Below are 27,498 nucleotides of genomic sequence, written 5' to 3'. Positions count from 1 at the left end.
ACATTTTCCAGTACTCTTACAAGTTTAAACACTGCATTTATTAAAAAAAAAGAAAAAGAGGTAATTCTTATTGCTTAGACTCTTTATTAGCTAAATGAAGAGGCTCATACAGGTAGGGTACTTGTCGAAGCGGAGTATTTTACTTCATCTCGCAGTGCTAATCCTGTGAAGTTGTCCCGTCTAGCCGCATATTCCCCGACGTTGGCCAGCCCCGGCACCACACAGCAGCTCAGGGCGCTGCGGTAGATGCTCATGTCATGGGCGTCATACCACTCGTCTGTCTTTTCATCATAGCATTCCACGTTAAAGGTGGTGGTAAAGCCGTTAAAGCCGCCCACCACAAACAAGAGGTCGTCTACCACCTCGATGCCAAAATTGCTACGAGGATTAAACATAGTGGGTATCGTGCGCCAAGTGTTAGCTACTGGGCTGTAGGCTTCCGCACTCCTAAGTCGATTCGCTCCGTCAAAGCCACCTACCTATGGACGGCAAGGGAAACATGGTTGACTGTGAGCCATTGCTTCTGTTCACCAAGGAAGAGGCCTTCTTGGGGGGGGGGGGGGGGACGACCAGTGATTTCATACCTCCCGCTTTCCATTATTTTCCATGGAAAATAATGCTTTCCAAATGCTGGCCGATAATAGCGTAAACCAATTTGCGAACAAAAAATCCAGAGCTATCGTTTTTGTGTGGTACAAGATAAACTCACCGCATATACGTGTTCTCCATAGGCAATTACACCTATGCCACTCCTCCTGCTTCTCATGGGCGCTATGACTGTCCACTGATTGCTCTCAGTGTTGTACACTTCTGCTGTGAACAGGCACTCATTTCCATTAAAACCACCACATATGTAGACCTGTGTGACGAGGGGCCCATGGTTATTAAAATCGTTACCTCTGGGGAGCAGAAAGAAAGGGTGTACGCATGGTGGTGGCAAAGGGACCCCTCTGATACCAGTCCGTACACTCTGAGTATCTTTTTCCCACGTGTGCACGCGTCGCTTTTTTCGTTGAATGTTTATTTTGAGAGCGCGTGAGAGGGGAAGGGGCGGGGCGGGGGGGGGGGAGAGCAGTGGACAGAGGATCTGAAGCAGGCTCTGCACTGACAAGAGAGCCCAATGTGGGGCCGGAACTCGTGAACCGTGAGATCATGACCATCGTGACCTGAGCCGAAGTTGGACGCTTAACCGACTGAGCCACCCAGGTGCCCTGCCCCGCATGTATTGCTTTTTAGTGAGTAAAACCTAAAAGGACAGTTACAAAGGGGCACTAGTTGCGGAGTCAGTACTGCAGCGTGGGTGCTGCCACGTCTATTTTCCATCCACCCCCAAACAAGTACTTCTGGGCCTGGTCTGCCCCCTCCCAATTCTTACCTTCCCATAGAGCGTGGTGGCACTGGCGTCACTCCTCTGCTCGTGCATGGGGGCGATGAGCGTCCACTGGTTGGTCTCTGGTTCATAGCGCTCAGCAGTGTTGAGACGCACGTAGCCGTCAAATCCTCCCATGGCATAAATAAAATTGCTGAGGACTGTCACACTGACGTAACAACGACGGGAGTGCATCGGGGCCACCTGGTGCCACGTTTTCTTGACTGGGTCAAAACGCTTAACGCTATTGAAATAGTCTACACTGTCAAACCCCCCAATGATATAAACGTAACCTTTCAAATAGGCTGCCCCATGGTAGGCACGGGGACTCTCTTCCTCACAAGTGACATTCACCCATCTGTCTGCCCGAGCATCATATGCCTCAATGGCATTGGTGGGGCTCCCACCACTCCAGCCACCGATTGCAAATAGGATGGCGTAGGGCAGGCGGGGCCTGGTGAGTGGGTTGGTGAAGTCAGAATTGGAGGGTCCATTCATGTTTAGATCATACATGGCCTTTAGGGCATTAATGATGACTGGCTTGCATTCCTCACTGTCTTTGACGTAGTCGTTCATCTTAACATTGTTCATGAAGTACTCAGCATGCATTAGGGCCAGGCGAACCTGAGAAGGAAACACAGAAAGTCAGATGAGGTGAAGGTACCTGGAAAACCCATGTCCTTAACTCCCTGTTTACAGTCTGCCTTTGAATTGCAGCAGGGTCCTATTTTACTTTGTGTTTGTTTACTTGTGTTTACTTTGTGTTTACAGCTCACAGTTTTAAATATTTGTTTTTCAGATGTGGTATACATTTGGATGCTGACAATGAGCTAGATAGAAGGTCACAGAGCTAGCCCCTTCCTTGGCCACTGGGCAGTACTATTAGACCATAAAAGGCTGTGGCAATTGTTCAGTCATTGAATATTTACGTTTCTCTGTATAAATAACACAAATTAGCCCCGGATGGCTACAATTGTGTATAACACTCGTGGTTTGGTGTCTAGTCCCACTTCTGCCTGGGGTTTGGGGAAACTCACAAGAAAAAAGGGTGAAAAGAAGGCCCTTTAGAATTCTTTTGAAGGCCTTGCCATCTCTTTCCCCCACTACCAGGGAGAATTTTGGTCAAAGAATATAACAGAAGGAACTAGCAATGCCAAGAGCAAAGAAAATTGCACAATTCCGCAGAATAGTAGGAGATGGCCTTCTATGTAAGTGTGTGTAAATACGGCCCCGGAATCTGCCAAACATCTGAACATGGCTCTTTGCACAGTCCCTCCGGGATAAATGAACCAAACATGAGCAAGTAAGCATCCCACAAAAAAATAACTAAACTTGACCTTGGGAAGCAAAACTGAAATATGCTGCTTCCTGTTTTGGGGGTCATGAGAAATCCATTTTAAAATGGCCTCAAATACAGCATCTTCTTGTTTGACGTTGAGCTCGTCTTTCTCAATGATATCCTTCAGTTCACTGACTGAGAGCTCTAAAAACTCGGCCGAGACTTTCACCATCTCCTCAAAGTTGTGCAGTATGAACATGTAGGCCTTCTGCCTCAGCTCGGGGCAGTAGTAGTAGTCTGTGAACTTGCAGATGCCGATACAGTTATCCAAACACAGCTCCGACTTGAGGAACTCACAGCAACCCCTAACAATACCCATGATGTTGAATTGGTCTGCAGCAGCCAGCAGTTTCTCCACATTGTCCGGCGTGATAGGGATGGTCCGGGTGTATGCATATTCAATAATTAGCTTCATCATGTCCGGGGAAATGCCAGGAATGTTGTATACCTTCTTTTCAGTGTTGTTCCAGCCACTTGTAAACAAAGCTCTGGAAAGAAGAAAGAAACTAGTAGCCACTGAAACATTTCTCTCCAGTTTCTCCCCCACCTTTGTTTGTTGAGAGTTTGGAAATTTCCCAGCTAGTGCACAGTGAGTATGCCGGAAACAAATTGGTGCGAAGAAGGGGAGGGTAGAGTGCGTGCTTTATACAGTGGGCAAGAGAACCTTGCCAAGAACTTTAACTTTGATCACTCTTCTTCTCCTCATGGTAACTAAAACTTTCCCCCATTTTGTGGATGGAAAAATTGGGCTCTAGACCTGGAAGTAAGACCTAGGTCTCTTCTATCCCAACTGAAGTCTACCTTCCTTCAGGAAATTAAACTTGAGCAGTAACACTTTTTTAATGAGCCCTGTTAAATTGACACATAACCCAGAATCTGATCACACCTCTTACTGCTATCTCCTGGGTCCAAGCCACCACCATCTCTCACCTAGATGATTGGGAGTAACCTCCTAACTGATCCCCCTGCTTCTGCCGTTGATGCCTCTGGAGTTTACAGTTCTACCCCAACCTCCTTACGAGTTTATGTTCCTCTTCCACTCAGAACCTTCCACTGAGATCCCTTCTGGCTCAGAGTATTATTATACAAAGCACTTCTCAGGGAGCACAGAAGTCCTCTGAGATCGGAACCAGTAATACCTCTGGCCACTTCCTCCCACCTTCCCCCTTATTCCATTCCAGTCCCACTCGCCTTGCTTTCCTTGAATGCACCCAGAGGTGCTTCATTTTTGGCCCTTTGTATATGCTGTTGCCTCTTCCTGGAAGGCTCCCCCTCTGCAGACCTCATTTCTCACTCCCACATCCCCTTAAAGTCTTTGCTCAAATGTCATTTTGTCCGCAAAGAGATCATCCTGTTTAAAATCACCACCCTCCTCTCCATACCTTCCTTTTCTCCCCCAGCACTTAATCTGCTTTGTGTTTTATTTATTGAATGCCTATTCCTCCTACTAGAAGGTAAGCTTCATGAGAACAGAAATATTTCTCTCTTTATTCATCATTTCCAGTACCCAGAATAGTGCCCGTCACAAAATAAGTACTCAATAAATAATTATCGAATGAACAAATGACTACGATCCCAAAACTATGTATTGGGCTCCTACTATATAGCTAGGTACTTTTTAAGTTGTTGAACAGGACAGAAGTCCCTACCCTAATAAATTTTTGCTTCCTTTTTCTAGGTGGTTTAAAGAAATATGGATCAGATTCTTCTCTAGAGCAGGGGTCTACAAACCTATAGCCTCTGGGCCAGATTCCACCCGCCTCTTTTTTTTGTACCGCCCATAAGCTAAGAATGTTTTTCACATTTTTAAATGGGGGGAACAGAATACAAAGATTCTGTGACACCTGGAAATTGTAATAAATTCAAATTTCTGTGTCCGTAAATAATTTTATTGGAACACAGCCATGCCCTTTCATTTAGTATTGTCTATGGCTGCCCTCCCACTATAAAGGCAGAGTATAGTCATTGTGACAGAGGCCGTATGGCCTGCAAGCCTTAAAATATTCACTCTCCGGTCTTTTTGTAGACCCTGTTGTAGGTCTAGATGAATGAGCATTTTTAGCAACAGATGGGACACATTTATCATATGTTCATTGGAATTGATTACTCAAACATTTTCGGCTCATGAACAAAATAGCTCTGCCATTTCGTGGGTGACAGTGGTTGTGGCCTAAACTCCCTTTATCTTCTGGTAAATATTTCCTTGATGCTTTCCCGAATCCTCCTTCCCATCTCCTCAATCCTTGTTAATTTATCACCCTGTTTGAGATGGTCTCTACTGGGATAGGGGCACACAGGGCAGCTGAAGGGGCACTGTCCTCTAGGTTTAAGTAGGAAATCCACTATGGTTGCCTTCCCAAAGGTATGCTAGGGTGAGAATCAAAGGGAAAAAAGCACCTGGCCCACCAATAGTTGGTTGGAATCCAGTTGAAAACCAGAGAGAAGAGGCCCCAGCCCCAGTTGTGTCTCTTCAGAAGAGACACAGGAAGACAAAGGAACCAGGCTACAGGAGCCCAGGGTTTTGACAGTGTCCCTCATGTAAGGTGACAGGTTGGGAAACATGAAATGAACCAAAATGTCTCAGAATAAGGCCAAGTACCCCTTCGGCTTAGTTTGGCAACCCTGTTATACCTAAAGTAGGAACTGCAGCTACAGAGGATGTTCTTGTGGGCATTGAACTCAAAGCCATTGACCTTGATGACCACGTCGCAGAGCTTGCCCTCCAGTCTAAGCTCGTTAAAGATCTCACAGGTCATCGCGCTCATCTTCCTCTCCATGTGAGGCTGGTGGAAACGTGTGGAGGCCGCCGCGCTCTCCATCTCCATGGCACCCTGGGACCAGTGGAGAGAGACTGCTCTCCTAGGGTGTCGGGAGGGTTGTGGGGGGCCCCTTTAGCCTGCTGTCGCTCCTTTTCCCTACTACATCTTTCATATAGGGCCCATCAGGCAGCCCAAGTTCCAGGATCCTGGGCTCGCAGTGAGCTCACTCTCAGGATTGTGCTCTCAGATTCTGGAACTCTCTCCTGTCCCTGTCTTCCTTCCTTCTCCCCTCCCCCACCATTCAGGCTGAAGGCCACCCCACACCTTCCGAGCCCTTGAATCCAGAACAGGACTGTGATCACCCACACCATATAAGAGTTTTTATTTATTCTAGTTCCTGTTGCCCACTTCAGTTGTCCAGTTCTGGATGAGTGTAGCATCAAGCTGCCCTCTTCCACTGCTGAGCACTTGTCTCCCCAGACCCTCAATTCCAGGAAACCGAGTCAGAGGAGGCAGAAGGGAGTAAAGCTGATTAGAGTTCACGCTGGCCCAGCTGTCCAGGGCCTTCCTGCCCTGCGGACTTGTGTCAGCCGCGCGTTTTCTTCTGTGATGAGGAGTGGGGCCGGTTAAGGACCTTCTGGATGTTTTCCAGAAATCACTCTATGGCTCCTTCAGATCCGCTCCTTTCCTGCGGCTTTTTTGTCATGCAAACGACCACTCCGGCCAGGGGTTTTGCTCTAGGCAGTGGTACCCGGTAACCCCAGCTCTTGGGACCCTCACCCGCCTCAATACAGAGCCCTCAGCCGGCGTGCTCCCCGGCGCGGGCGCCTCCCGCCCCCGGCCCCGCCTGCCGCCCGGCCCTCGGCCCGCGGTCCCTCGGCCACCGGCGGCCGGCGACGCCTGCGCAGTGCGGCGGCGGGGCGGTCGTTGTCCCGGCGCCGTCGTCCCGGCAGCGAGCGCCATGGCAGAGGAGGTGAGGCGGGAGGAAGCGTCCGGCGTGGGGCGTGGGGCGGGCCCCGACCCCCGGGGCGCTCCGAGGCCCCCAGCAGGCCGCCTGGGCCGCGCCGCGCCACCCCGGCCAGTAGGCGCCGCGGGCCAGGCCGAGCCCCTCCTCCGCTCCCCGCACCCCGCCCGGCCTCGCAGGCCTGTCGAGCCGGCCCCGGGCTCCCCCTGGGCCCAGCGCGGTGCGGGGGTCAGCGCTTCTCTCGGGTCTCGGGACAGGTGAGCACCCTGATGAAGGCCACGGTCCTGATGCGGCAGCCCGGGCGGGTGCAGGAGATCGTGGGCGCCCTCCGCAGGGGCGGGGGAGACCGCTTACAGGTACGGCCGGGGGGGCGAGGTGGGGCGGCTGGGGAGGTGACCTGCCCAGGGGGCCTGCCGGCGCTGCGGCAGACACTGCATGCCCTCAGCCCCTAGAAATGGCCAGCGGCCTGGGGGGCAAGCAGGCTGCCCCGCCCGATTTGCCCTGGGTTAGAGCCCACCTGCCCGAAAACCTAGATTTCAAATTTGTCAGTCATGCCCTGCGGCTGCTTCCTCTAATTAGGTCGAAAGCACCCAGCACCAGGCCCTGAGGCCTTATTTCCACACTAGCCCGGCCAAAGGGCTCCCCAGGAAGCTGCAGATATGGAGATGGGTCACCTTGGGAAGGACCCAGGGCATAGAGATGGCAAGGCAAGAGTCAGAGTCCTGTCAGCCTCCACCAAGAGGCTGGGCCTCCTCAGGCTTAGCAGGCTACTACCTAGGATTAGTTCTCCCTTCCCCCCTCTGGCCTTTCCTAGCTCCTGCAGGGCTTTGCCCACTGGCTGGGCCCTGAGCTGTTTTGCCTTGCATAATCTTCCCCCACCAGGCAGTGGAAGGAGCCTGTGTAGACAGCATCTCTCTTTTGCCTTTTAGGTTATTTCTGATTTTGACATGACCTTGAGCAGGTTTGCATATAACGGAAAGCGATGCCCTTCTTCTTACAGTAAGTCACATACTAGCTTGCTTTGTGGGGCTTAACAAGATGGTGGCTCCTAAGTGGCAAATAAAAGGAGTTCTGTGTTTTTGCAGACATTCTGGATAACAGCAAGATCATCAGTGAGGAGTGCCGGAATGAGGTACGTCACCCCCCTTTGTTCAGAGACTGCTATCAGGTGCTACTGCAGATGGTTCTTGGTGGCTCAGGTGGACCTTGTGTCATACACTGGGGTAGTGTTTCCTTTATGTCCAACACATGTGATGATTGGTGGTTAGAATATGGATGTGATGCCTGTTGCTAGCTGTGGAGTTTACAAGGGACTTCAACATTTTCTATTTAATCCTCCCGCAACTCCGAGGGGTGGATAGAACCATTATTACCTCCATTTAACAGATGAGAAAACAGGGGCGCCTGGGTGGCTCAGTCGGTTAAGCGGCCGACTTCGGCTCAGGTCATGATCTCGCGGTCCGTGGGTTCGAACCCCGCGTCGGGCTCTGTGCTGACAGCTCAGAGCCTGGAGCCCGTTTCAGATTCTGTGTCTCCCTCTCTCTGACCCTCCCCCGTTCATGCTCTGTCTCTCTCTGTCTCAAAATGAATAAATGTTAAAAAAATTTTTTTGAAAACAGACGCTTGGAAAGGAGAAGCATGTCATTCAAGGGTCATATGGCAAGACATGGAGAGCCTGGTTTTCCCATAGATCCGATTCTGTCCCAAACTCACTTGACTGCATTGTGCTATTTCTTTGATGATATAAAGAATAGAGCCGGGCCCGCTGTGCATTTCTCTGCTGAGCTCTTGCTGCCGAGTACCTCTGTCATTTAGCTTCATTTCGTTAGGAAATTCACTAAGTTATCTACTAAGTGGTCTTTCGGTCTGTCATATTGGTCAGCTTTTCCAATACTCCGTCATGATTGCTTGCTGTTAAGATAGGCAACAAATTCTACATAACTCTTCCTTTTCTAAAACCTGTCTCTCTGAGATACACTTTTAGCTTTACATAAGTTCTCACACTGATTACCTTTAGCAAGTCACTTTTTGTGGCTCCTCATGTGTCTGATCTTATCAGCTTCCAGAAAGCTGTATCCACAAATAAGACAGCAGGTTTGGGTCCCCTCTCTAGGATAATGAGGCTAGGGAAAACTAAGATTCTGGGTGTTGATGAGCTCCTGAAAAAAGTCATAAAGCAAAGCTTATGGATGAAATCTTTTTTCTTTTTTAAAAATGCTATTCTTGGGGCGCCTGGGTGGCGCAGTCGGTTAAGTGTCCGACTTCAGCCAGGTCACGATCTCGCGGTCCGTGAGTTCGAGCCCCGCGTCGGGCTCTGGGGTGATGGCTCGGAGCCTGGAGCCTGTTTCCGATTCTGTGTCTCCCTCTCTCTCTGCCCCTCCCCCGTTCATGCTCTGCCTCTCTCTGTCCCAAAAATAAATAAATGTTGAAAAAAAAAATTTAAAAATGCTATTCTTCTGTTGAATTCTCTTATGCTTTTAGAAGACTGTTCTCACACCCCCAAAAACGCACACATTGAGAACCTCAATACATTTTGGGAGCTTTCTCCCCTTGTCTGTGATCTTTGTACTTAACTCTCTTTTGGAACTGTGGTCAGGGACTCCACATTAGCTCTCATAATATTCTGAGATTGTGCCTGTATTAAAATTAAAATCCTTTACCCAATCGGTTCCCGTTTTTATTGGGTGCTGTTATTGACGGACTCTGTGTGACACATGGCTCCCGACGTGGCCTCCCTAGCCAAAGTGTCTGGCCTGTGGAAGGAAATCTTAGTAAGAAGAAGTACATGTACCTACTCGCGAGGTGGTTCACCTGATGTTGGTGTTGTGTTGGTTATCCACTAACACGCTGGGTCCCAAACTTGACTTCTATGATTTTTCTACTTCCATTTCCATGATTTTTGCCATATCTTGGTGATTTTTACTACATATTTTACTTTAAATTGGCCTATTATTAAAAATCTGAATGCAGTTCACTTAGAAAAGAAACAACCTTAGTGAAAGCATGAGTTTGAATTGCTAGGGTGGTTTTTTTTTTTTTTTCTTTTTTCCTTAATATGCACTAGAATGAATCTAAAACTACTAAAATGAAAACTGTTTATCCACGTACCCCCTAAAGTCACCTCGCCTCCCCCCTGAGAAAGTGTATCCCGTTTGGGGAAATATAGCATTAATCCCTTCTTACTGGTTAAACCCTGCTGACTGAGCTAGTGAGAACAACAAAATCCTAGTAACTTCTCACCTGATGGCAAAAGGTCTTCGTTGATTCTTAGACCTCATGGGATGACCAGCTGTGCAGATCGGTCACTCCCTTACACAGAGTTGCGTCTTCTAGGTGATTCTTTTTCTCAGGCTAATCGGTGGGACTTTGCTGGGGAAAACTTGATGCAGACTAACGGCTTTTGTCTTCATTGGGATGTTCCAGCTCAAAGCGCTCCTTCACCACTATTACCCAATTGAGATTGACCCACACCGGACCGTCAAAGAGAAGTTACCTCATATGGTAGAATGGTAAGTGACGATGGTGTTGAGCTGCTCCTGGCCCTCATGGTGGACCGGTCCACCTATTAGAACAAACTGTCCAGCCACAGTGGGGCGACCTGTGGCCACTGCTAGAGTGGGGCCCCACTAAGAGTCTTTGGAATGAGGTAGAAGCCCCTTGGTTTGGGGGGCGGGGATAAGTGCTTTGGGAGATAACTGGAGAGTTATTGGAACCAGTATTGCTGGATGGAGCCCCAGTTTTCCAGAACGTGGGGGTCACCGAGGGAGGGATTCAGAAGAGTTCTGACTTCAGCAGTTAGCTCACCCAACCCTTGTTCCTGTGGCTGTGGTGTGGCTTTCTTACCCTCTTCCTTTTAAGGACAGCCAGAGTCTTCAGGAAGTGGCGTGGTGGATGAGGCCTCCCTTAATCCTTCCAGAAGGGGACTTAGCCCTGAAAAGAGAAAGGACACTTTACTTACTTAGTGATTTGAATTTGGTCTTTGGTGGGGTGTCCGTTTCTAGGTGGACCAAAGCTCACGATCTCCTGTGCCAGCAGAAGATTCAGAAGTTTCAGATCGCCCAGGTGGTTAGAGAGTCCAATGCGATGCTGAGGTGAGCTTCTTGCTCTCGAAACCATTTGAAACTGGTTTGCTCACCAAAAAAAGAGTCTAGGAAGGAGTAGAGGGGAGTTAGTTGCTGGGGGAGCCAGAAGAGACATAGCACCATGAGTGGCTGTTGCAAAGAAGGTCTTGCTTTTCCTCTCGGGATACAGCTGAAGGATTTCCCGCCTTGGGTGCATCCTAGGAAGCTGTCTATTGCCAGTGGATATATTATGAATATGAGCAAGCCTTGCTCTCCTAGAACAAACAGCATCTAGCTCATTTTCTCCAATGGTAAAAAGACACTGGGGTCACCATGGTGGCTGGCGTTCTTAATCTAGACATGGGAGTTGGCTGGCCTGGGACGCTTGATCATTAGTGGCCTTCCCAATGCAGCTCTCTCTGCTGGCATGTTTACTGGAGGAGGGGTGAGGGCACAGAGAGGGAAGAGCCTGCTCTCGAGGATTGGGTGTCCTAACTGGGGAGAGCCATGAAAAGCCAAGAGAGTAGAGACACATGCAGATCCAGTAAGTGCCTGGGTGGGGTTGGGGTGTTACCTCAATGAAGCTGCCCCAGAGAGCTGCCTGGTTGTATTTTGCTGGAACAAAATAAGGCAGAAACCAACCAACCAACCAAAAGCCCATTTATATGAAGTTCAAGGATAGGCACAGCTAATCAGCGGTGATATGAAGGGAGAATGAGAGGGGATGGCGTTGGTTGGGAAGGGACACAAGGGAACCTTGATCTGGTTAGTAAGTACACGGCTGTATACATATGTAAATATTAGTTGAGTCGAACACTTAAGATTAGTGCACGTTAACCATTTACTGTATGTATTTTATGCCGCAATCTAAAATGTTTTTAAAAAGAAAAAACTTAAAAATATATCACCCAAGGAGAAAAGAAAGACTGGTGGAAGAGGCGGAATCCATTCATCTCTTTTCAGGGAGGGATACAAGACGTTCTTCAACACCCTCTACCAGAACAACATTCCCCTGTTCATCTTTTCTGCGGGCATTGGTGATATCCTGGAGGAGATTATCCGACAGATGAAAGTGTTCCACCCCAACATCCACATTGTGTCTAACTACATGGACTTTGATGAAGACGTGAGCCAGATCTTCTTTAGGCTGGGGATGGAGAGGGATGGGGACCGCCAGCCCTGGGGGCAGCACCCGCAACGTTAGCCCTGACCTGGGGAGGGAAGGGAGGGAAGGCATGCTGGCTTCTTGCTTCAGGCAGTTATTTCTTTCTTTATGCCAGCTAGAGACAGTTATTTCCTCTTTATTTTTGTTTTTGTTTATTTTTTAGAAAGAGAGCACGCGCATGCGCGTGCACAAGTCGGGAAGGGGCAGAGAGGGGGCGGGGGGGCCCGAAGCAGGCTCCAGGCTCTGAGCTGTCAGCACAGAGCCGGACGCGGGGCCTAAACCCATGAACCCGTGAGATCATGACCTGAGCTGAAGTTGGATGCTTAAGCCACTGAGCCATCCTGGCGCCCCCTAGAGACAGTTACTTCTGAAGGACCTACCTTTTGGTGTTTGGCTGACAGCTCTCTGCCCCGGGGTTCAGCCAGGCCCCATGTCACTGCCCTAGGTCCTATGCCATCCTAGGTACTCAAGGGCTTAGACTTTGACTTGTTTTCCTAGAGCCAGAGGTCAGCTGCTCCAACTCACCCTTGCTCTGACTTCTTCCCCTTAAAACCAATGGCTGGAATTTTCGTCCCTTAAACCTGTGGCGAGGACGTGGCCCACAGCTGGGGTTAGCACACATGTAGCCTGAACAGCGCCTGTTTCATGGGTTTCATGCTTCCACCAGAGTAGGTGATCAATACTATTTGGTGGTCCTTGTTTGTTGGAATCAGGGGTAACAACTTCTTTTTTTGTAAAAGGCCAGGTAGTAAATATCTTGGGCTTTGTGGGGTGGACTTTATGATCTGTCACAACTACACAATGTAAATTTATGCAATGTAAATTCACTCTGCTGTGAAAGAACGAGCAGCCACAGACAAGATGGAAACAAATGAGCCTGGCTGTATTCCAGTAAAACGTAATTTAGAAAAACAGGCCCAGTCTGGCCTATAGGACCCAGTTTGCCGACCCCTGGTTTAGACTACAGCGAGGTTTTGGCATTTCTGTGGCTCGCAGGATTCCCCTTTCTCTGCGACAGAGACGGTGGAACACTGGCTCTAGCTGGGTCCCTGTAGCCCTTCTGTCTGTCTCCTGATTATTTAGGGTTTCCTACAGGGATTCAAGGGCCAGCTCATACACACATACAACAAGAACAGCTCCGTTTGTGAGAACTCCGGGTACTTCCAGCAGCTTCAGGGCAAAACCAACATCCTCCTGCTGGGGGACTCCATGGGGGACCTCACTATGGCTGATGGGGTTCCTGGCGTGGAGAACATTCTCAAGATTGGCTTCTTAAATGACAAGGTGGGTATGGGACCAGACCCTATCTTAGTGGCTTGCTTCTTTTTCTTTTTTGATTTTCTTTTAAAGTTTATTTTGGGAGAGAGAGAGAGAGAGAGAGAGAGAGAAAGAGAGAGAGAGACAGTGCACACATGTGAGCCCCTGAGCGTGAGCAGGGGAGGGGCAGGGAGAGAATCCCAAGCAGGCTCCGCCGTGTCAGCACAGAGCCCAATGCAGGTCGATCTCAACCCAACCATGAGATCATGACCTGAGCCGAAATCAAGAATCAGATGCTAAACCAGCTGAGCCACACAGGCGCCCTGGCTTGTTCCTTTTTCAATCCCTGTTAACTAATGCCTAGCGAACACCTTCTGTGTGCTAGTCACTGTTAAGTATTAGAGGTACTAAGGTGAGCTACGAGCCACGTCCGCAGGAAAACAAAAGAGATACCCCGTGATGACAGCTGGGTTCGGCACATGGCATGACAGTGGGACTCAGAGACAGGGTCACTGGAGCCTGCACTTACTATTTGGTGCCACCGTGTTCCAGGTGTTTTAGCCCATTTAATCCCTACAGCAACTTTTTGAGGTAGAGACTAATATGCCTTGTTTTACAGATGGGGAAACTGAGGCAAGGAGGTTCATCTGCCCACGGTGACATAGTTTAGGAACTGGTAGAGCTGATTAAAGTCCTCCTAAGTCATACCTGTAAGATATGATTGAAATAGGAGATGTCAGTATTCAGGAGGTGGGCTTGCAGTTCAGAGAACAAAAATACAAGGACAGACCAGAGGCTGACAGGGGGTGAAATGGTCAAAAGGGGGCACAGTATGGTGTCAGGGTCGAAGGCCACCAGTCCTCCCCTCAGCCAGCAGGGGCTGAAGACCTCCAGAGTGCTTGAGCCTTGGGAAAACTCAATCCAGATGGGTTAGAAGTACATCTGGTTTTTAAATTTCAATCCTTGTGCTGTCCTTTGGACATTGACCCAAGGGTCAATTGTGGCACCCTGTACCCACTGCCATCCAAAGGGCAGGTCCCTGTAACGTCGAGCTGCAGCTCGGATGCCCTCCCTCCCCTGCCCCGGGTGCCAGGGAGGCAGAGGCAGAAGTCAGGGCATTCTGGGGCCTCTCGATCTTCCCTTCCCCGGGGCAGGTGGCAGAGCGGCGGGAACGCTACATGGACTCCTATGACATCGTGCTGGAGAAGGACGAGACGCTGGACGTGGTCAACGGGCTCCTGCAGCACATCCTGCACCGCGGGGACTGGATAGAGATGCAGGGCTCCTGAGTGCAGGCCGGGGTCAGGCGCGGGGGGCTGTGGAGAGGTGGGAGCCTCGCCAAGAGGCCGTCCTGCCCAGGGCGCTGCTTCTCCCAGGGCGGGCAGTGAACAGTCCAGGGTGGTGCGGCTGGGGAGCCCGTGCCCCTCCCTCCCCTCCCAGCGCCCAGGCTCCGGGCTCCGGGAAGCCCTGCCCGGCAGTGGGAGGGCCCACCAGGTGAACACGGGACCTGCAGGGTGTTACCACTCTTACTAGGGACCATCTAGCCCAGGGGTTCTTTTTTCCCCAAATTTTTAAACACGGAAAGCTGTTCTTTAAACAAATCTAATGTGTGAAACAGATCTAAATAAAAAAAAGGGAAAAAAACCCCAGCTGTTCTGATTCAGGGGGTGCAGGGCAGAGCCCATACCTCTTGGTTTTGGAGGAGCAGGAATCTCCAAGAAGCCACTAGGGCTCTATGGCACAGAATTTCAAAACCACCGAATTCACAGGCACCTGGCTGGCTCAGGCAGTGGAGCGTGTGCCTCTTGATCTCGGGGTTATGAGTTCGAATCCCACGCTGGCTGTAGAGATCACTTAAAAAAATAAAGTATTAAAACAACAACAACAACAACACTGAATTCACCCACAAGACCCTCTGAGCATGAAACGTGCTTGGGGGTCAGGGTGGGCAGGCGGGGTGGGAAGGGTGTGTTTCTGACCTGGAATGGTTTGACTTTAGGCTGAGGTATCCATTAAACTTGAAATCCCACTGGGATTGGTGGGATCTGGCCAATCCTATCTGCTGAGTTCCCTCCGTATGGATCCTCAGAGGGATCCAGGACCACCAAGATGGGTGACTTAATTAAGGGGAGTCAAGACCGGGACCTGAAGGGAGAAGATGCTCTGTGACAGGTGGGAGTGATTTCTGCTCTGACATCTTGCATCATTAGGCTTCCTTCAGAGCTCCTGTCCCGTGTCCCTTCCCTGTTGACTTGGATGGTCAAGGACTAACTGAATTCTCTAGGGTACCTTTTGAAGAGAAAATGTAAAGCAGCCAGTTTCACCCGGCATTTTTTTAGCCTGTCCTCCGAGAGATTCACCCCCTCATCCTGCTGCAGAGGATGCTGGCTGTGGGACACTTGCGTTTACCTGCAGGTCCGAAGGGACAGGTAGTGCTTGCTGTAGGTGCGTGCCATTTAATCCTCCACAAGGTCCCTGAAAGCAGGCATACTTCTCATTTCCGGGTGGCTTCAAGAAGACCAGAAACTTGCCCAAACTCCATAGCTAGGAGCTAGAGCCAGGATTTGAGTGTTTCTGACCCAAGCCATACTGTTTCTTCTGTATCGTGCCTTCAAACGGGCTTCAGTTCAGGGCTGGCCTGTTAGCTTCTGGGAAGGGGGCGGTTACCATGCGAGGCCAGGTCTGTAGCCACCGTCAGATCCGGAGGTGCCTTCTGGATGCTTTGGGTCCGGGAGTGTCTATTACTGGCCATGGGAAAAGTCATGTGTCTCAGGGTGCTGGATAAGAAACAGGTGCTTGTGGGGACAGGTCGGTCCAGGGAGTCCAGCACCAACTTTTTCTCTCCCAAGCTTCCCCTGCTCCCCCGTTCTTTCTTGGCTCAGGTCATTTTTGTTGCACTGGCCAGAGTCCAGCCAGGCAGGTGAGGGGCAGATGGCCTGCAGACTGCAACTCTGTTACCTTTCCTTTAGGCAGCAGGGTGGATCCGGCAGGTGGGAAAGGCTGGCCGCCCGGAGCAAGGAGAGGTGGGGATAGCTGAGTACTGGAACCAGTTTACATGGAAGAGAGGATTCTGACCTGTGCGGTTTGATCTAACCCCTGAGTCATGTATGAGGTCAGGGACCGCCTCTTTGTTCAGCTGGGATGGTTAGGAGACCCGGATCATCTCTCCACACCTTCCTGGCAGGCCCCTTTGTAGATGCCCACTCTGCACCCTCCCTCCGGCAGACTGGGGGTCCCTTTCCTTGGGGAGGGCCCCGGTTAGGCCTCAGGAGGCAGGAGGCTGAGACCAAGGAACACAGTATCTTGAGCTGATGAGGTATGAAGAGACGGCCCGCTTTGTTCCCCTTTCTTCCCCAATCTTTGGGTCTGAGGGCCTCCCCGCCATACACACAATGAAAGAGCACAGCCTGAGGTGTTTGGTTTAGTCTTTTATTTGGCACAAAGGAGAAAGGGATCTGACACCAATTTAGCCTTTTGAGTGTGCAGAGCTCTGTCCACTCCCCTCTCACCCCAAACGAGCCCCTCTTCCAAGTTTAACTCTGCCCTGAAACCAGGATTTCCCAAGGATTTCATAGCCCTAAGACCCATCCCAGTAGTTACCCTTCCTACTCTTCCGGTTCTCTGTCCCTTCGAGAAAGCAGCCTTCCTTAGGGATGAAAGGCAACACAAACCCAGCCCTGACTGCAGCACCCCAGGGGCCTTCAGCCGCTACTGGATGGAGTGAGGGGGTATGGGATAGGTGTGGGAGAACAGGTAAGGGGGGAGGCCCTTCCTAGAAGCCAGCCAGAGCTGAGAGAGGAAGACTGAGGGTCTGGACAGTCCTGGTTCATGCTCCTGGGAGCTGCTTCGACACAGAAATGGGGGCTGTAGGGGGGTGCTTGGGGACGGCAAGGAAAAGTACAGATAAAAGGGAAGCTTGGGGAAATGAAATGGTGAGCTCGGCTGGCCGTGTTCATTGTATGGTGATGCGGAGGGGAGGTATGGGTGAGGGGCCAGCAGTGGCCGCATCCAGCCCCTAGTCTCCACCAATCACCGGATTGGCTTTGTGACTCCAAAACTTGTAAGTGAGGGGTGTGGGGTGGGAAGAGAAAACCTGAATAGAGGTCTGTGCTGTGGATTTTACTCTCGGGCTGGTGGCAAGACCAGAGTCATCTCTGACCACTTTTTAGATGCTCCCAGCCAACATGCCAGCACAGGGGAGGGTGACCCTTGGAAGGTCAGCCCCACTGCCCACTGTCCCCCCCACCCCCCCGAGAAGTGGGCCTTTGCATTTGGGCCCAGGCCCCTGCCCTTCAGAGCTCCTCATGGACTCGCTCCTGGTCTTCGTCTGACTTCAGTTTGAGCTCCTCGACAGTGATCTTGCCATCCTGGTTGCGGTCCTGGTTCTGGAACATGTCTGCTATGGTCTTCTCTGGGTCCTGCCCAGGCATGAGGCGTCCTTTGCCCTCACTGACTTGAGCTTTGATGAAGGCGGAGAACTAGGAGCCAAGACAGCCGAGGGGAGAGGGGAGTGAGGGTCTCGCCTGAGTGGCGGTGGGTGGCCTTGGGAAAGGCCCTGGGGCACAGGGAGGCACAGAGGAGAGAAGAGCAGGTGCTGGGGGCCAGGCAGAGGGCGGGTGTGGAGGACAGGCAGCATTGGGGGGGTGGGGTGGGTTGCATGAAGAAGAGGCAGGGACAGGGGACCTAAGGTGCAGTGACCCAGTGCAAGGGCAGAAACAGGCACAGACAGGACAACAGACGTAGACTGTGTTTGCTTCATGCCACCACACGGGGTGGTGGTTTCTGTTGGGGTGACCGCACGGAGTGAGCTCCTCACCCACCTCCTCCGGGGGGACCTCGCCATCCTTGTTGAGGTCCAGGCCTTCAAACAGGTTGACAGGAGGGTCCTCGTGCCACACAAACAGGTAGCCGGTGGGCAGCCCCTCCTCCCGAGACACCAGCTCCACCTCAAACAGCAGCACTGCGCTGCCCGGGACACCCCGGGCTGGAGGGAGGGAGGACAGAAGGAAAGCGTCCCGATCAGGCCAGGGTCTGAGCCCAGTGTGCTCCCTAGCCCGCATGCCTCAGTTTCCCCTACTGGGCACACGGGATGTTTACAGAACCATTGGCAAGGCTTCCCTCACTCCTCCCACCAACCGCCCAGGCCCAAGGCGGGCGGGGGCAAAGGACCAGTCTGCCCCTCACCTCCGCTCTCTCCGTGCGCCAGGTGCGGGGGCACCACGAGCTGCCGCCTCTCTCCCACACACATGCCCTGCAGGCCCGTGTCCAGGCCTTCGATCACCTTATTGGCCCCCAGGGTAGCCTCCTGGGGGTCCCCGTAGTCGTGGCTGGGGCGGGGGGAGAGCAGATTCCCAGTTCAGCACCCATCCTCGTCCCAGGCAGGTTCACACCCCAGCGAGCCCGGCCCTCCCCGTTTCCCAGTCACTTCTGGTGCCCGCCCCACACAGCAGAGCGTGGGACCGACAGTTCAGAGATGGGGCGCCCTCCCCGTCTTGCCGCTGCCCCTGAAGTGTAGCCTGGAGGGCTCCCCTCTCCCTGCTTTGGTTTCCCCTCCACAAACAGACCTCCAGACTGCCAGCCTCACCCTTCCAGTCCCGCCAGTAAAGAGTCTCAGCTCCTCGTGCCCCACCCCACGCTCGCTGGATGGGAACTTATGGGGGAAGCACGAGTGGAGGTGCTGGGGGACTCCCCACGCCTGGGCCCACCCACCTGCCCAGCCCTGGCCCCGCCCCGGACCCACGAGGAGAAGAGCTTGGTGCCATCCAGCAGGGAGCAGTTGTAGTGGTAGCGAACATAGTCCCCAGACTTGGCGGTCTCGTTGCAGGTCTCAGGGGGCCGGGACAGTATCTTGATTTCCACTGGATCCTCAGGGTTGTGGAAGTCAATGACGTGGACGTCAAAGATCAGCACCGCGGAGCCAGGGATCTTGTCTCCTGGGGCCAGAACGGGGAGTGGATCGGCTCAGAATCCAGGAGGGGCTGCTCAGGCCTCCACGGAGGCCCCTAGACCTTCCCCGCCCTGTGTTTTCCAACGAGGATGGGATGGGGTGTTCGTCCCCAGGGTCAATTCTTCTTCAGTACCTCTTGTGGGGGTGAGGGGCAGGGGAGGGGAGGGGAGGGGAGGGCCATGCCAGTTAGAAAGCCCTTTACACACATCGTCTCGCAACCTCCCAGTAACTTACCCTGTTGGTCAATGTCCTTAGTCCCATTTTACAGGTGAGGACACTGAGGCTTCCAGCAGAGCTGGGTCTCAAGTCCAGGTGCTTTCTTTCTTTCTTTCTTTTTTTCTTTTCCTTTTTCAATCATCTTTTTCTTTCTTTTCTCTTTTTTATTAATAACTTATTTATTTTTCAATTTACATCCAAGGTAGTTAGCATAAGTCAAGTCCAGGTTTCTTTGCTTCCTAGGGCTACACTGTTTCTGTCCTCCCATAGCCACCCCCGCCTCCCCAGCTCAGGAGTCGGCTGCCCTTCTCCAGTATAGAAGGGAGAAGTGAGGGGAGGGCCCCTGGAGAAAAGGATGGAGTCTGTGTGGCAGAAGGTGGGTGGGTGATGGGTTTCGCGGCGAGAGGGGCAGAGCGGTGGCTGGTCCGGCCCTGTGCTGGGGAGGTGGGGGAGCAGTCTGTGGAGCTGCCAAGGGGGGTGACCGCGAGCACAGGGACATGCCTACCAGTCCCGTTCTCCCCATAGGCGAGGTGGGGGGGTATGGTGATCCTCCGGCGCTCCCCCATGCAGGCGCCCTGCAGCCCCTGGTCCATCCCTGGGATGATGTAGCCCCGCCCCACATAGGTGTTGTAGGTGTGGTTGCGGGAGTAGCTGCAATACAGGGCGGGGAGGGCGGGCCAGGGGGTCAAAGGGGCCCCTGCCCTTCCAGGCAGGATGGAGCCACCTCCAGCTGCGCCCGGGTGACCCCAGATCCTGCCTCAGCTTCTTCGGCCTTCCTCCCGCCTCCCCGCCACCAACCACACACCTGGAATCAAAGAGGGTGCCGTCCATCAGTGAGCCATTGTAGTGGTAACGCATGAAGTCTCCAGCCACAGCTCTCCGGACGCAGCCAGGAGGTAGCTCCAGTGTCTCCAGCTGGACGGTGTCCTTCGGATTGTGGACATCAATCAGTAGCACGTGGAAGACCAGGGAGGCCTGTGGGGGGATCACAGTCCCTGGGGAAGGGATAGACTTGAACCATACAAGTGGTACAACTGGAGAGCAAACCAGGGCTCCTTCTTGACTCAGGAAGGCCCATGTGGGCACCCTGTAAAAAGGTGCTAATTCTGCTCTCCAGAGACCTTTCCATACCCTCAGCAGCCCTGTTTCTTGCTCTCCCTGTAAGGCGTGAGCTGGATTTTCCCCCGGGCCACCACCAGCCCATCCTAAATGATTGTGTGAATCAGAATAAAGCACCCCTTCTTAGTGAGATCACCACCAAGAGCTAGATTTCACCCCTACCCTACTTGCCTCCTTGGCTGAGTGCCCTTGTGCAGTACACAACCTGAACAACTGTATACGGCAGCCCTCTTCTGAGGAATCCCCGAGTCCCTGTCTGCCCTCACCATAGCCTTTCTCGCCATAGGCCAGGAACGGAGGGATGATGATCTTTCTTCTCTCTCCAGGACACATGCCCAGCAGTCCCTGATCCATGCCCTTGATCAGCCAGCCAGAGCCGATGTAGGTGTCATAAGTGCCGCCCCTACTGTAGCTGCAGAGAATGAGGTAGAAGTGATGGTGCTGGAGATGGGAGAGGCCGGATGGGACCCGGACACCCTCCACATCATGCCACACAGTCCCCGGCCCCCCCCAGGACTCCCTCCAGCCCTCACCTGGTGTCAAAGGCAGTGCCATCCAGCAGCGTGCCATTGTAGTGGTAGCGGACAAAGTCGCTGTCCTGGACCGTGCGGGGACAGTGGGCTGGGTGCAGCAAGGTGCTCACCTGCACAGTGTCTGCCTTGTTCCACACATCCAGCAGGACCACATCGAAGTACAGGGTGGCATCCGGGGGAATGAGCCCCGCTGTGAGGGTCCAGCAGCCACAGCTCACGTTCGGTGCAGCTCCCCCAGACCCCTCGCCATGCCACGGTCCCTAGGGCCCCAGGACTCCCTCCGGCCCTTACCTTGTATCAGAGGCGGGTACCACATTTGCTGCAGCCCCAGGGTGGTGGGTGGAATGGACATTTGAATGTCCAGCTTGGCCCCTCCCTCCACCACTCCTAGTGCCCCTTCTCCCTAGTCAAGCTTGGATCCCACCCAGGGCCCTGTCATCGCCTTTCCCCCGACTCCAGGGCCGGGGGACTGAAATTCTAGTCCCAGACCTGCCACTATCCACACTGCATATTCAGTGTGACCTTGGGCAAGTCGCTCTCCTGCTCTGCGCTTCAGTTTTCTGGCCCTGGGGTCCTCCATTCTGACTCCTGTCTCCTCCATCCCCGTGCGGGTGCCCCGACCCTTCTCACCCACACCGATGCTGCCGTAGCCCAGGTGGGGAGGCACAATGAGGCGTCGCCGCTCGTTGACACACATGCCCATGAGGCCTCGGTCCATGCCGGTGATGAGGCGCCCCACGCCCACCACGATGGCCACTAAGGTGCTTCGGTCATAGCTGGGGGAGAGCGGAAACAGATGGGAGACACTGGCCTCGGGCCTTGATCGCATACATGCACAGGTGCGCGCACGCGCGCGCGCGCACACACACACTCAAGCCCCCTCCCTATCACAGGTGTAGGTCCACATGCTTCTGTCTCGTCTTCATGCCTCCCCCTAGGTCAGCCATGACTCCCACCTTAACAGGATGGGCTGTTACACAAGAGGAGTCCCCCAGGAGGCCAGGAGCTTTTATTTGCCCGGGATAAGGGAGGGCTGTGCAGGCCTGGGAGCTACCACCATCTGCTGACAGCAAAGGGGTGCTAAGTATGGCATAAAGGGGAAGGGAGCATTTATTGAGCATTTACGATGTGCCAGATAAATGCTTAGCCTGTTTTACAATCACCTACTTAATCCTTTCCCCTGTGAAATGGGCATTACTGTTTTCATTGTTCTGAACAAAATTTTTACATTTATTTTTATTTTTTTTTTTTATTTATTTTTTAATTTTTTTTTTTCAACGTTTATTTATTTTTGGGACAGAGAGAGACAGAGCATGAACGGGGGAGGGGCAGAGAGAGAGGGAGACACAGAATCGGAAACAGGCTCCAGGCTCTGAGCCATCAGCCCAGAGCCTGACGCGGGGCTCGAACTCACGGACCGCGAGATCGTGACCTGGCTGAAGTCGGACGCTTAACCGACTGCGCCACCCAGGCGCCCCTACATTTATTTTTGAAAGAGAGCGTGTGCAGGGGAGGGCAGAGAGGGGGAGACAGAGGATCGGAAGTGGGCTCCAGGCTGACAGACGAGTCATGACCTGAGCTGAAGTTGAACGCTTAACCAGCTGAGCCACCCGGGTGTCCCTGTTTTCATTTTTCTTATGACAAAAATTGAGACAAGAGACTGAATGACTTGCCCAAGGTCACACAGCTAATATGCAGTCTGCTCAAGTCTGTGTTTGTGCCACTGCATCAATGGCTTTTCCAGGGAAAGGAGGGGGCAGCAGAGCTGAGTGAGGGTAGGGATTGGTTTCCAATTTTGGAAAGGCCTGTTCTGAAATTGCCATGGCTTTCATTTTTATTTTATTTTACTTCTATTTATTACTTTTTGTTGCAGTATAATCGACATACAAGATTTAGTTTCAGGTGTACAACAAAGTGATTTGACATTTACATACGAGATCATACTTATTGTATAATAAGTGTAGTTAACATCTGTCACTGTCCAAAGTTAATACAATACTATTTTCTATACATTATATCCCCATGACTTATTTATTTTATAATTGGAAGTTTGTATCTCTTGACTTTTTTTTTTAATTTTTTTTTTTTATTTGACGTTTATTTTTTTTTGAGACATAGAGAGACAGAGCATGAACCGGGGGAGGGTCAGAGAAAGAGGGAGACACAGAATCCGAAACAGGCTCCAGGCTCCGAGCTGTCAGCACAGAGCCCGATGCAGGGCTCGGACTCACGGACTGTGAGATCATGACCTGAGCTGAAGTCGGTCGCCCAACCGACTGAGCCACCCAGGCGCTCCTGTATCTCTTGACTTTTATTGGCTTTTTTTTTTTTTTAATTTTAGAGAGAGAGAGCTAGGGAGAGGGGCAGAGGGAGAGAGAGAGAGAGAGAGAGAGAGAGAGAGAGAGAAAGAGAGAGACTCTCAAGCAGGTTCCATGCTCAGTGCAGAACCTGACGTGGGGCTTGATCCCACAACCCTTGAATCATGACCTGAGCCCAAATCAAGAGTCAGATGCTCAACTAACTGAGCCACCCAGGCACACCAGGCTTTTATTTGCTTTTAACTAAAGTTTTAAGTTTTCAGAAGTTAAGGGAGGATGGGAGATTTGTACTTAAAACAATTTTTTTTTAATGTTTATTTATTTTTGAGAAAGTGCGCACAGATGGGGGAGGGGCAGAGAGATCAAGGGAGACAGAATCTAAAGCAGGTTCCAGGCTCCGAGCTGTCAACATAGAGCCCAACATGGGGCTTGAACTCACGAACCGCGAGATCATGACCTGAACCCAAGTCGGATGCTCAACGAACTGAGCCACCCAGGCGCCCCTAAAATTTGTTTCAATGTTTATTTATTTTTGGGACAGAGAGAGACAGAGCATGAACGGGGGAGGGGCAGAGAGAGAGGGAGACACAGAGTCGGAAGCAGGCTCCAGGCTCTGAGCCATCACCCCAGAGCCTGATGCGGGGCTCGAACTCACGGACCGCGAGATCGTGACCTGGCTGAAGTCGAACGCTTAACCGACTGCGCCACCCAGGCGCCCCTAAAATTTGTTTCTATTATTTTATTTTTTACTGTTTTAATTGTTTATTTTCGAGAGAACATGCACACGTGACAGTGGGGGAGTGGAGAAGAGGAGGGGCAGAGAGAGAGGGAGACAGAAGATCCGAAGAGGGCTCTGCAAGAACTGAACCAAGAGGGGCGCCTGGGTGGCTCAGTCGGTTAAGCCTCTGACTTCGGCTCAGGTCATGATCTCATGATTCGTGAGCTGGAGCCCAGCCACAGCGACAGGCTCTCAGCACAGAGTCTGCTTCAAATCCTGTCTCCCTCTCTGTCTGCCCCTCCCCCGTTTGCACTCTCTCTCTCTTTCTCAAAAATGAAAAAAAAAAAAAAAAAAGAAAGAAACATTAAAAAAAAGAACTGAGGGGCGCCTGGGTGGCTCGGTCGGTTAAGCGTCCGACTTCGGCTCAGGTCATGATCTCACGGTCTGTGAGTTCAAGCCCCGGGTCGGGCTCTGTGCTGACAGCTCGGAGCCTAGAGCCTGCTTCGGATTCTGTGTCTCCCTCTCTCTCTGCCCCTCCCCTGTTCATGCTCTGTCTCTCTCTGTCTCAAAAATAAATAAACGTTAAAAAAAAAAAAAAAAAAAGAACCGAACCATGAGATTATGACCTGAGCCGAAGTTGGATGTTTAACTGACCCAGGCACCCCTAAATTATTTTATTTTTTTTCAAGTTTATTTATTTATTTATTTATTTATTTATTTATTTATTTAGTAATCTTTACCTCCAACATGGGGCTTGAACTCATGACTCCAAGATCAAGAGATGCATGTTCTTTTGACTGAGCCAGCCAGGCGCCCTGAGAGATTTTCATTTTGATCAAAGGGGTTAAGGGGTTAGGAAAGTCTTCCAAGCTCAGCACTGCACAAACTGGGGCCAGTCTGGCTTCTAGAGTCCCACCAAGGAAGTCATCCCCTGCTCCCAACCCCTCCCTGGCTTGGGCGGTGCTTCTGGCCACTGTCCACACCTCATTCTGCCCACTGAGCTGCTTCCTTCACGGTGCTCTTGTGAGGGCCCAAGCACTGCACAAAGTTCCTACCAGTTAAACATGATAAGGGCACCCAGTCCTCCCCAGAGTCAAGGCTAATCTAATGTTCCCTGAACTTGCCTTGGTATTTGCAGGCACTGTGTGAAGTTCTTTCATTCATCATCTTGCTTAAGCCCTATTATCTGCCTTAGGAAGGGAGGACTTAATTTTCCAGATTGTTTTTCATCCTCATTTTTTCAGATAAGGAACATGAGGCTTAAAGAGGCCTAATTCCTTGTCCACGGTCATTGGCTGGATTTGAACCCAAGGTCTTGGACTCTGGAGTTCATGTTCTTAATACACTGCCTGCCTTCCAAAGCCATGGAAGCTAATTTCCCGTGGGCTGAGTTGTGTGCTTTGGGAAAGGGTCTAAGAGGGACTGACTTCTAAGGATGCGGTGTGACTGGGACCTGAGGTTTAACCGAACAGCCCTGCCCTGCCCCCACCAACAAAAGTGACTTGCCAGAGCAGACTAAAAGGCCTGATCGGGTTCAGAACCCCATCCTTCAAACCCCAAGCCTGGCAAGATGGGTGGCAGCACTGGCCTGGTAGAGCTAAGATGGAGGGAGGTGGGGGGGCGGTGGTGCAGGGAGACCCAGAGAGGGAGGTACGAGAACCCTCCGGGAGCCCAGGGGGGCAATGCCCAGCCATGTGACACGTAGACAGATTGGGTCCCTATCTGTCCCACACGGAGCTATGCCCTACACTCCTAGATCCATCCTGCTGTCTTACAATGTTCACCCTTCTTTAACATGCTGGTTGCTTATAACCCCCACCGCCTCCAAAAAAGTTCTATTGACTCTTCTCTGGTTACAAAGGCACTGAAACCTGGGGCTGGAACCAGAAGGGATTCAGCCCGGGTGGAAAGGGAGGGGGTCCCAGGCTGAGACCACTGGAGGATTCACATGCATCAGGGACCATGCCCTTCCCCCCAACGCTGGGGACCAGAACCTCCTCCCTGCCATGTCTTTAAATCAAGCACTGTTGAGTAAATAGAGCAGTTCACCTTGATCATCAAACACTTTGGGGAATGTGGGAGTTTGTTGTGAAAGAAACTGGGGTCCTTTAAGAGGTGAGGGTTTGAAATTAAGGGCAGGGAAATCTTTGGGAAGATGGATGTCTGGGAGCCCCCAGCCTCAGGGTGCTGTGTTAGGGTTTAGGAGATCATGGAGTAAGTAGGGGATGCAGACACATCCTCAAAGGGCAATTAGGGATCCCCAGGATAGAGACAGCCTGGCCCCAAGGGGAGGGGCGAGTCTGAGGGCACCCAACCCGTTACCTGGAGTCAAACTTCTTGCCATCCTCGAAAGTGCCGTTGTAGTGGTAGCGAACAAAGTCCCCCATCTGCACTTCCCGGGGACAGGTCCTGGGGATGTGGTACCTTTCGATGACTACATCTTCCAGGGGGCCCCCGGCCGGGCTAGCACGGCCCAGCCCCCTCCCCACTGCCTGTACCAGCAGCAGCAACAACTGCAGCAGGGGGAGCCGGAGGAAGGTGCGGCTGGGGGGCACCGTGCGGAACATAGTGCCTGGAGCTGGGACCGCCGGCAGTGAGGGCGAGCGAGGGAGTCGCCGCCGACAACCTCCTTTCCCCCTCCTCCCGGAGCTGGCTCCCCCCCTTCCTGTCCTTGGTCCCCACCCCCGCCCTGGCTAGTCCACGTGGAATGGGGGCAGGGGAGAAAGAGCTGGCGGGGCGGAGGACGGAGGGTGGAATGGGAGGAGGGGGCAAGGCTGAGTGTAGGAGTCCAGGAATGCACCACAAAGAACTCCAGATCCAGATCCCCCCTCCCTATCTCCCGGGGCTCAGCGTCCTGGGGCCTCAGCCTGGGAGGGAGGTTCGGGAAAGCGGAGAAGTTGGAGCTGACCCCCATTAAAAGAAAAAAAAAAAAAAGAAAGAAAGAAAGAAAAAGTTCAGTGTCTTTTTTTCCCGAACCCCTGGGTCCTAAAGCCGGACTGAAGTATCCCTTGTTTCTTTCGTTGGCCTCCCCCCCAAATCTAGGCCTCTCCAGGTGGCTGGTGAGGCTCCAGAATCTGAGGGGGTGTCTCGGTACTCCCCCCGCCCCACATCCCCACTGTCTCAGCGATGGCCTCTCCAGGATCGAGCTGCGTGGTCCCGCAAAAGCTGGACAGTCAGGACGATCCCGCGCGGGGATGGACATAGGTGGGCGGCAGCGAGAGTGATGTGTGCGGGGTGAAACCAGGAGTGCGCCTCCGAGTCGCGGACTGGAGCGGAGGGACACTAGAAGTTACTGCTTCGGGCTAGGGGCGGAGAAGGAGCAGGAGGGACTCTGTAATGGAAAGAAGACCAGATGCCAAGGTTTGGGCAGAGTGGTGGAGGCGGCGCTCCCTCAATGTCTTGATCTTAAGGTGGGGGACTGTCTTTGCGTGGGGAGGGGCTTTGCGGGTCCCCTTCCCTGCGGGAAGCGTTCCTCCACCCACTTACCATCTGTCAAGGGGAAGACCCCCCCCCCCCAAAGGGCAGGAGGTCGGCCAACGTAGGGGCCTCAGGGCCCCGGTGGGCCCTGTGCCCCTCGGGAGAGCTGACCCAGACCTCGACTCCGCCCTCCTGCCGTCGCTGCCCGGCGCTAAGACCCAGCGGGCGCCCCCGCCCGGCCCCCTCGGCGCCCCCGCCCGCCCGCGCGGCCTGGACGCCTCCTCGGCCCGGGAGAGCCGGCCGGCGCGGCGCGGCC

General features: G+C 52.5%; 3 protein-coding genes across 4 annotated transcripts; 1 reads left to right on the top strand and 2 right to left on the bottom strand.

Moving 5' to 3' along the window:
* Positions 1-104: 104 nt before the first annotated feature.
* Positions 105-5,539, bottom strand: KLHL10 (kelch like family member 10). The gene is made up of 5 exons (XM_047093398.1): positions 5,340-5,539; positions 2,707-3,196; positions 1,376-1,993; positions 710-859; positions 105-479 (listed from the first exon to the last, which is right to left on the bottom strand). Exons 1-5 carry the CDS (start codon positions 5,531-5,533, stop codon positions 105-107), a joined length of 1,827 nt encoding a protein of 608 aa, XP_046949354.1. The 5' UTR covers positions 5,534-5,539.
* Positions 5,540-6,364: 825 nt separating this feature from the next.
* NT5C3B (5'-nucleotidase, cytosolic IIIB) lies at positions 6,365-14,458 on the top strand. Of its 2 annotated transcripts, none has more exons than XM_047093490.1 (9): positions 6,365-6,440; positions 6,689-6,787; positions 7,361-7,430; positions 7,517-7,563; positions 9,855-9,940; positions 10,433-10,522; positions 11,456-11,618; positions 12,741-12,941; positions 14,069-14,458. In XM_047093490.1, exons 1-9 carry the CDS (start codon positions 6,429-6,431, stop codon positions 14,201-14,203), a joined length of 903 nt encoding a protein of 300 aa, XP_046949446.1. In that variant the 5' UTR covers positions 6,365-6,428; the 3' UTR covers positions 14,204-14,458. The 2 variants fall into 2 exon arrangements, with proteins under 2 accessions (XP_046949446.1, XP_046949445.1); XM_047093489.1 differs by having other exon boundaries at positions 6,383-6,440; positions 12,753-12,941.
* Positions 14,459-17,206: 2,748 nt separating this feature from the next.
* Positions 17,207-26,332, bottom strand: FKBP10 (FKBP prolyl isomerase 10). Its single transcript, XM_047093571.1, has 10 exons — positions 26,088-26,332; positions 21,360-21,505; positions 20,730-20,919; positions 20,463-20,608; positions 19,883-20,072; positions 19,583-19,728; positions 18,655-18,847; positions 18,099-18,241; positions 17,735-17,898; positions 17,207-17,392 (listed from the first exon to the last, which is right to left on the bottom strand). The coding sequence occupies exons 1-10, from the start codon at positions 26,330-26,332 to the stop codon at positions 17,207-17,209; spliced, it is 1,749 nt and encodes a 582-aa protein (XP_046949527.1).
* Between the last annotated feature and the right edge of the window lie 1,166 nt (positions 26,333-27,498).

The sequence above is a fragment of the Lynx rufus genome, unplaced genomic scaffold (genome assembly GCF_022079265.1).
Source record: "Lynx rufus isolate CCGP_SWC_20201006 ecotype Redwood Valley unplaced genomic scaffold, mLynRuf1.p SCAF_34, whole genome shotgun sequence".
Taxonomy (NCBI): Eukaryota; Metazoa; Chordata; class Mammalia; order Carnivora; family Felidae; genus Lynx; species Lynx rufus.
Note: the sequence above shows the minus strand (reverse complement) of the source record. Positions and strands in the feature narration are given on the sequence as shown.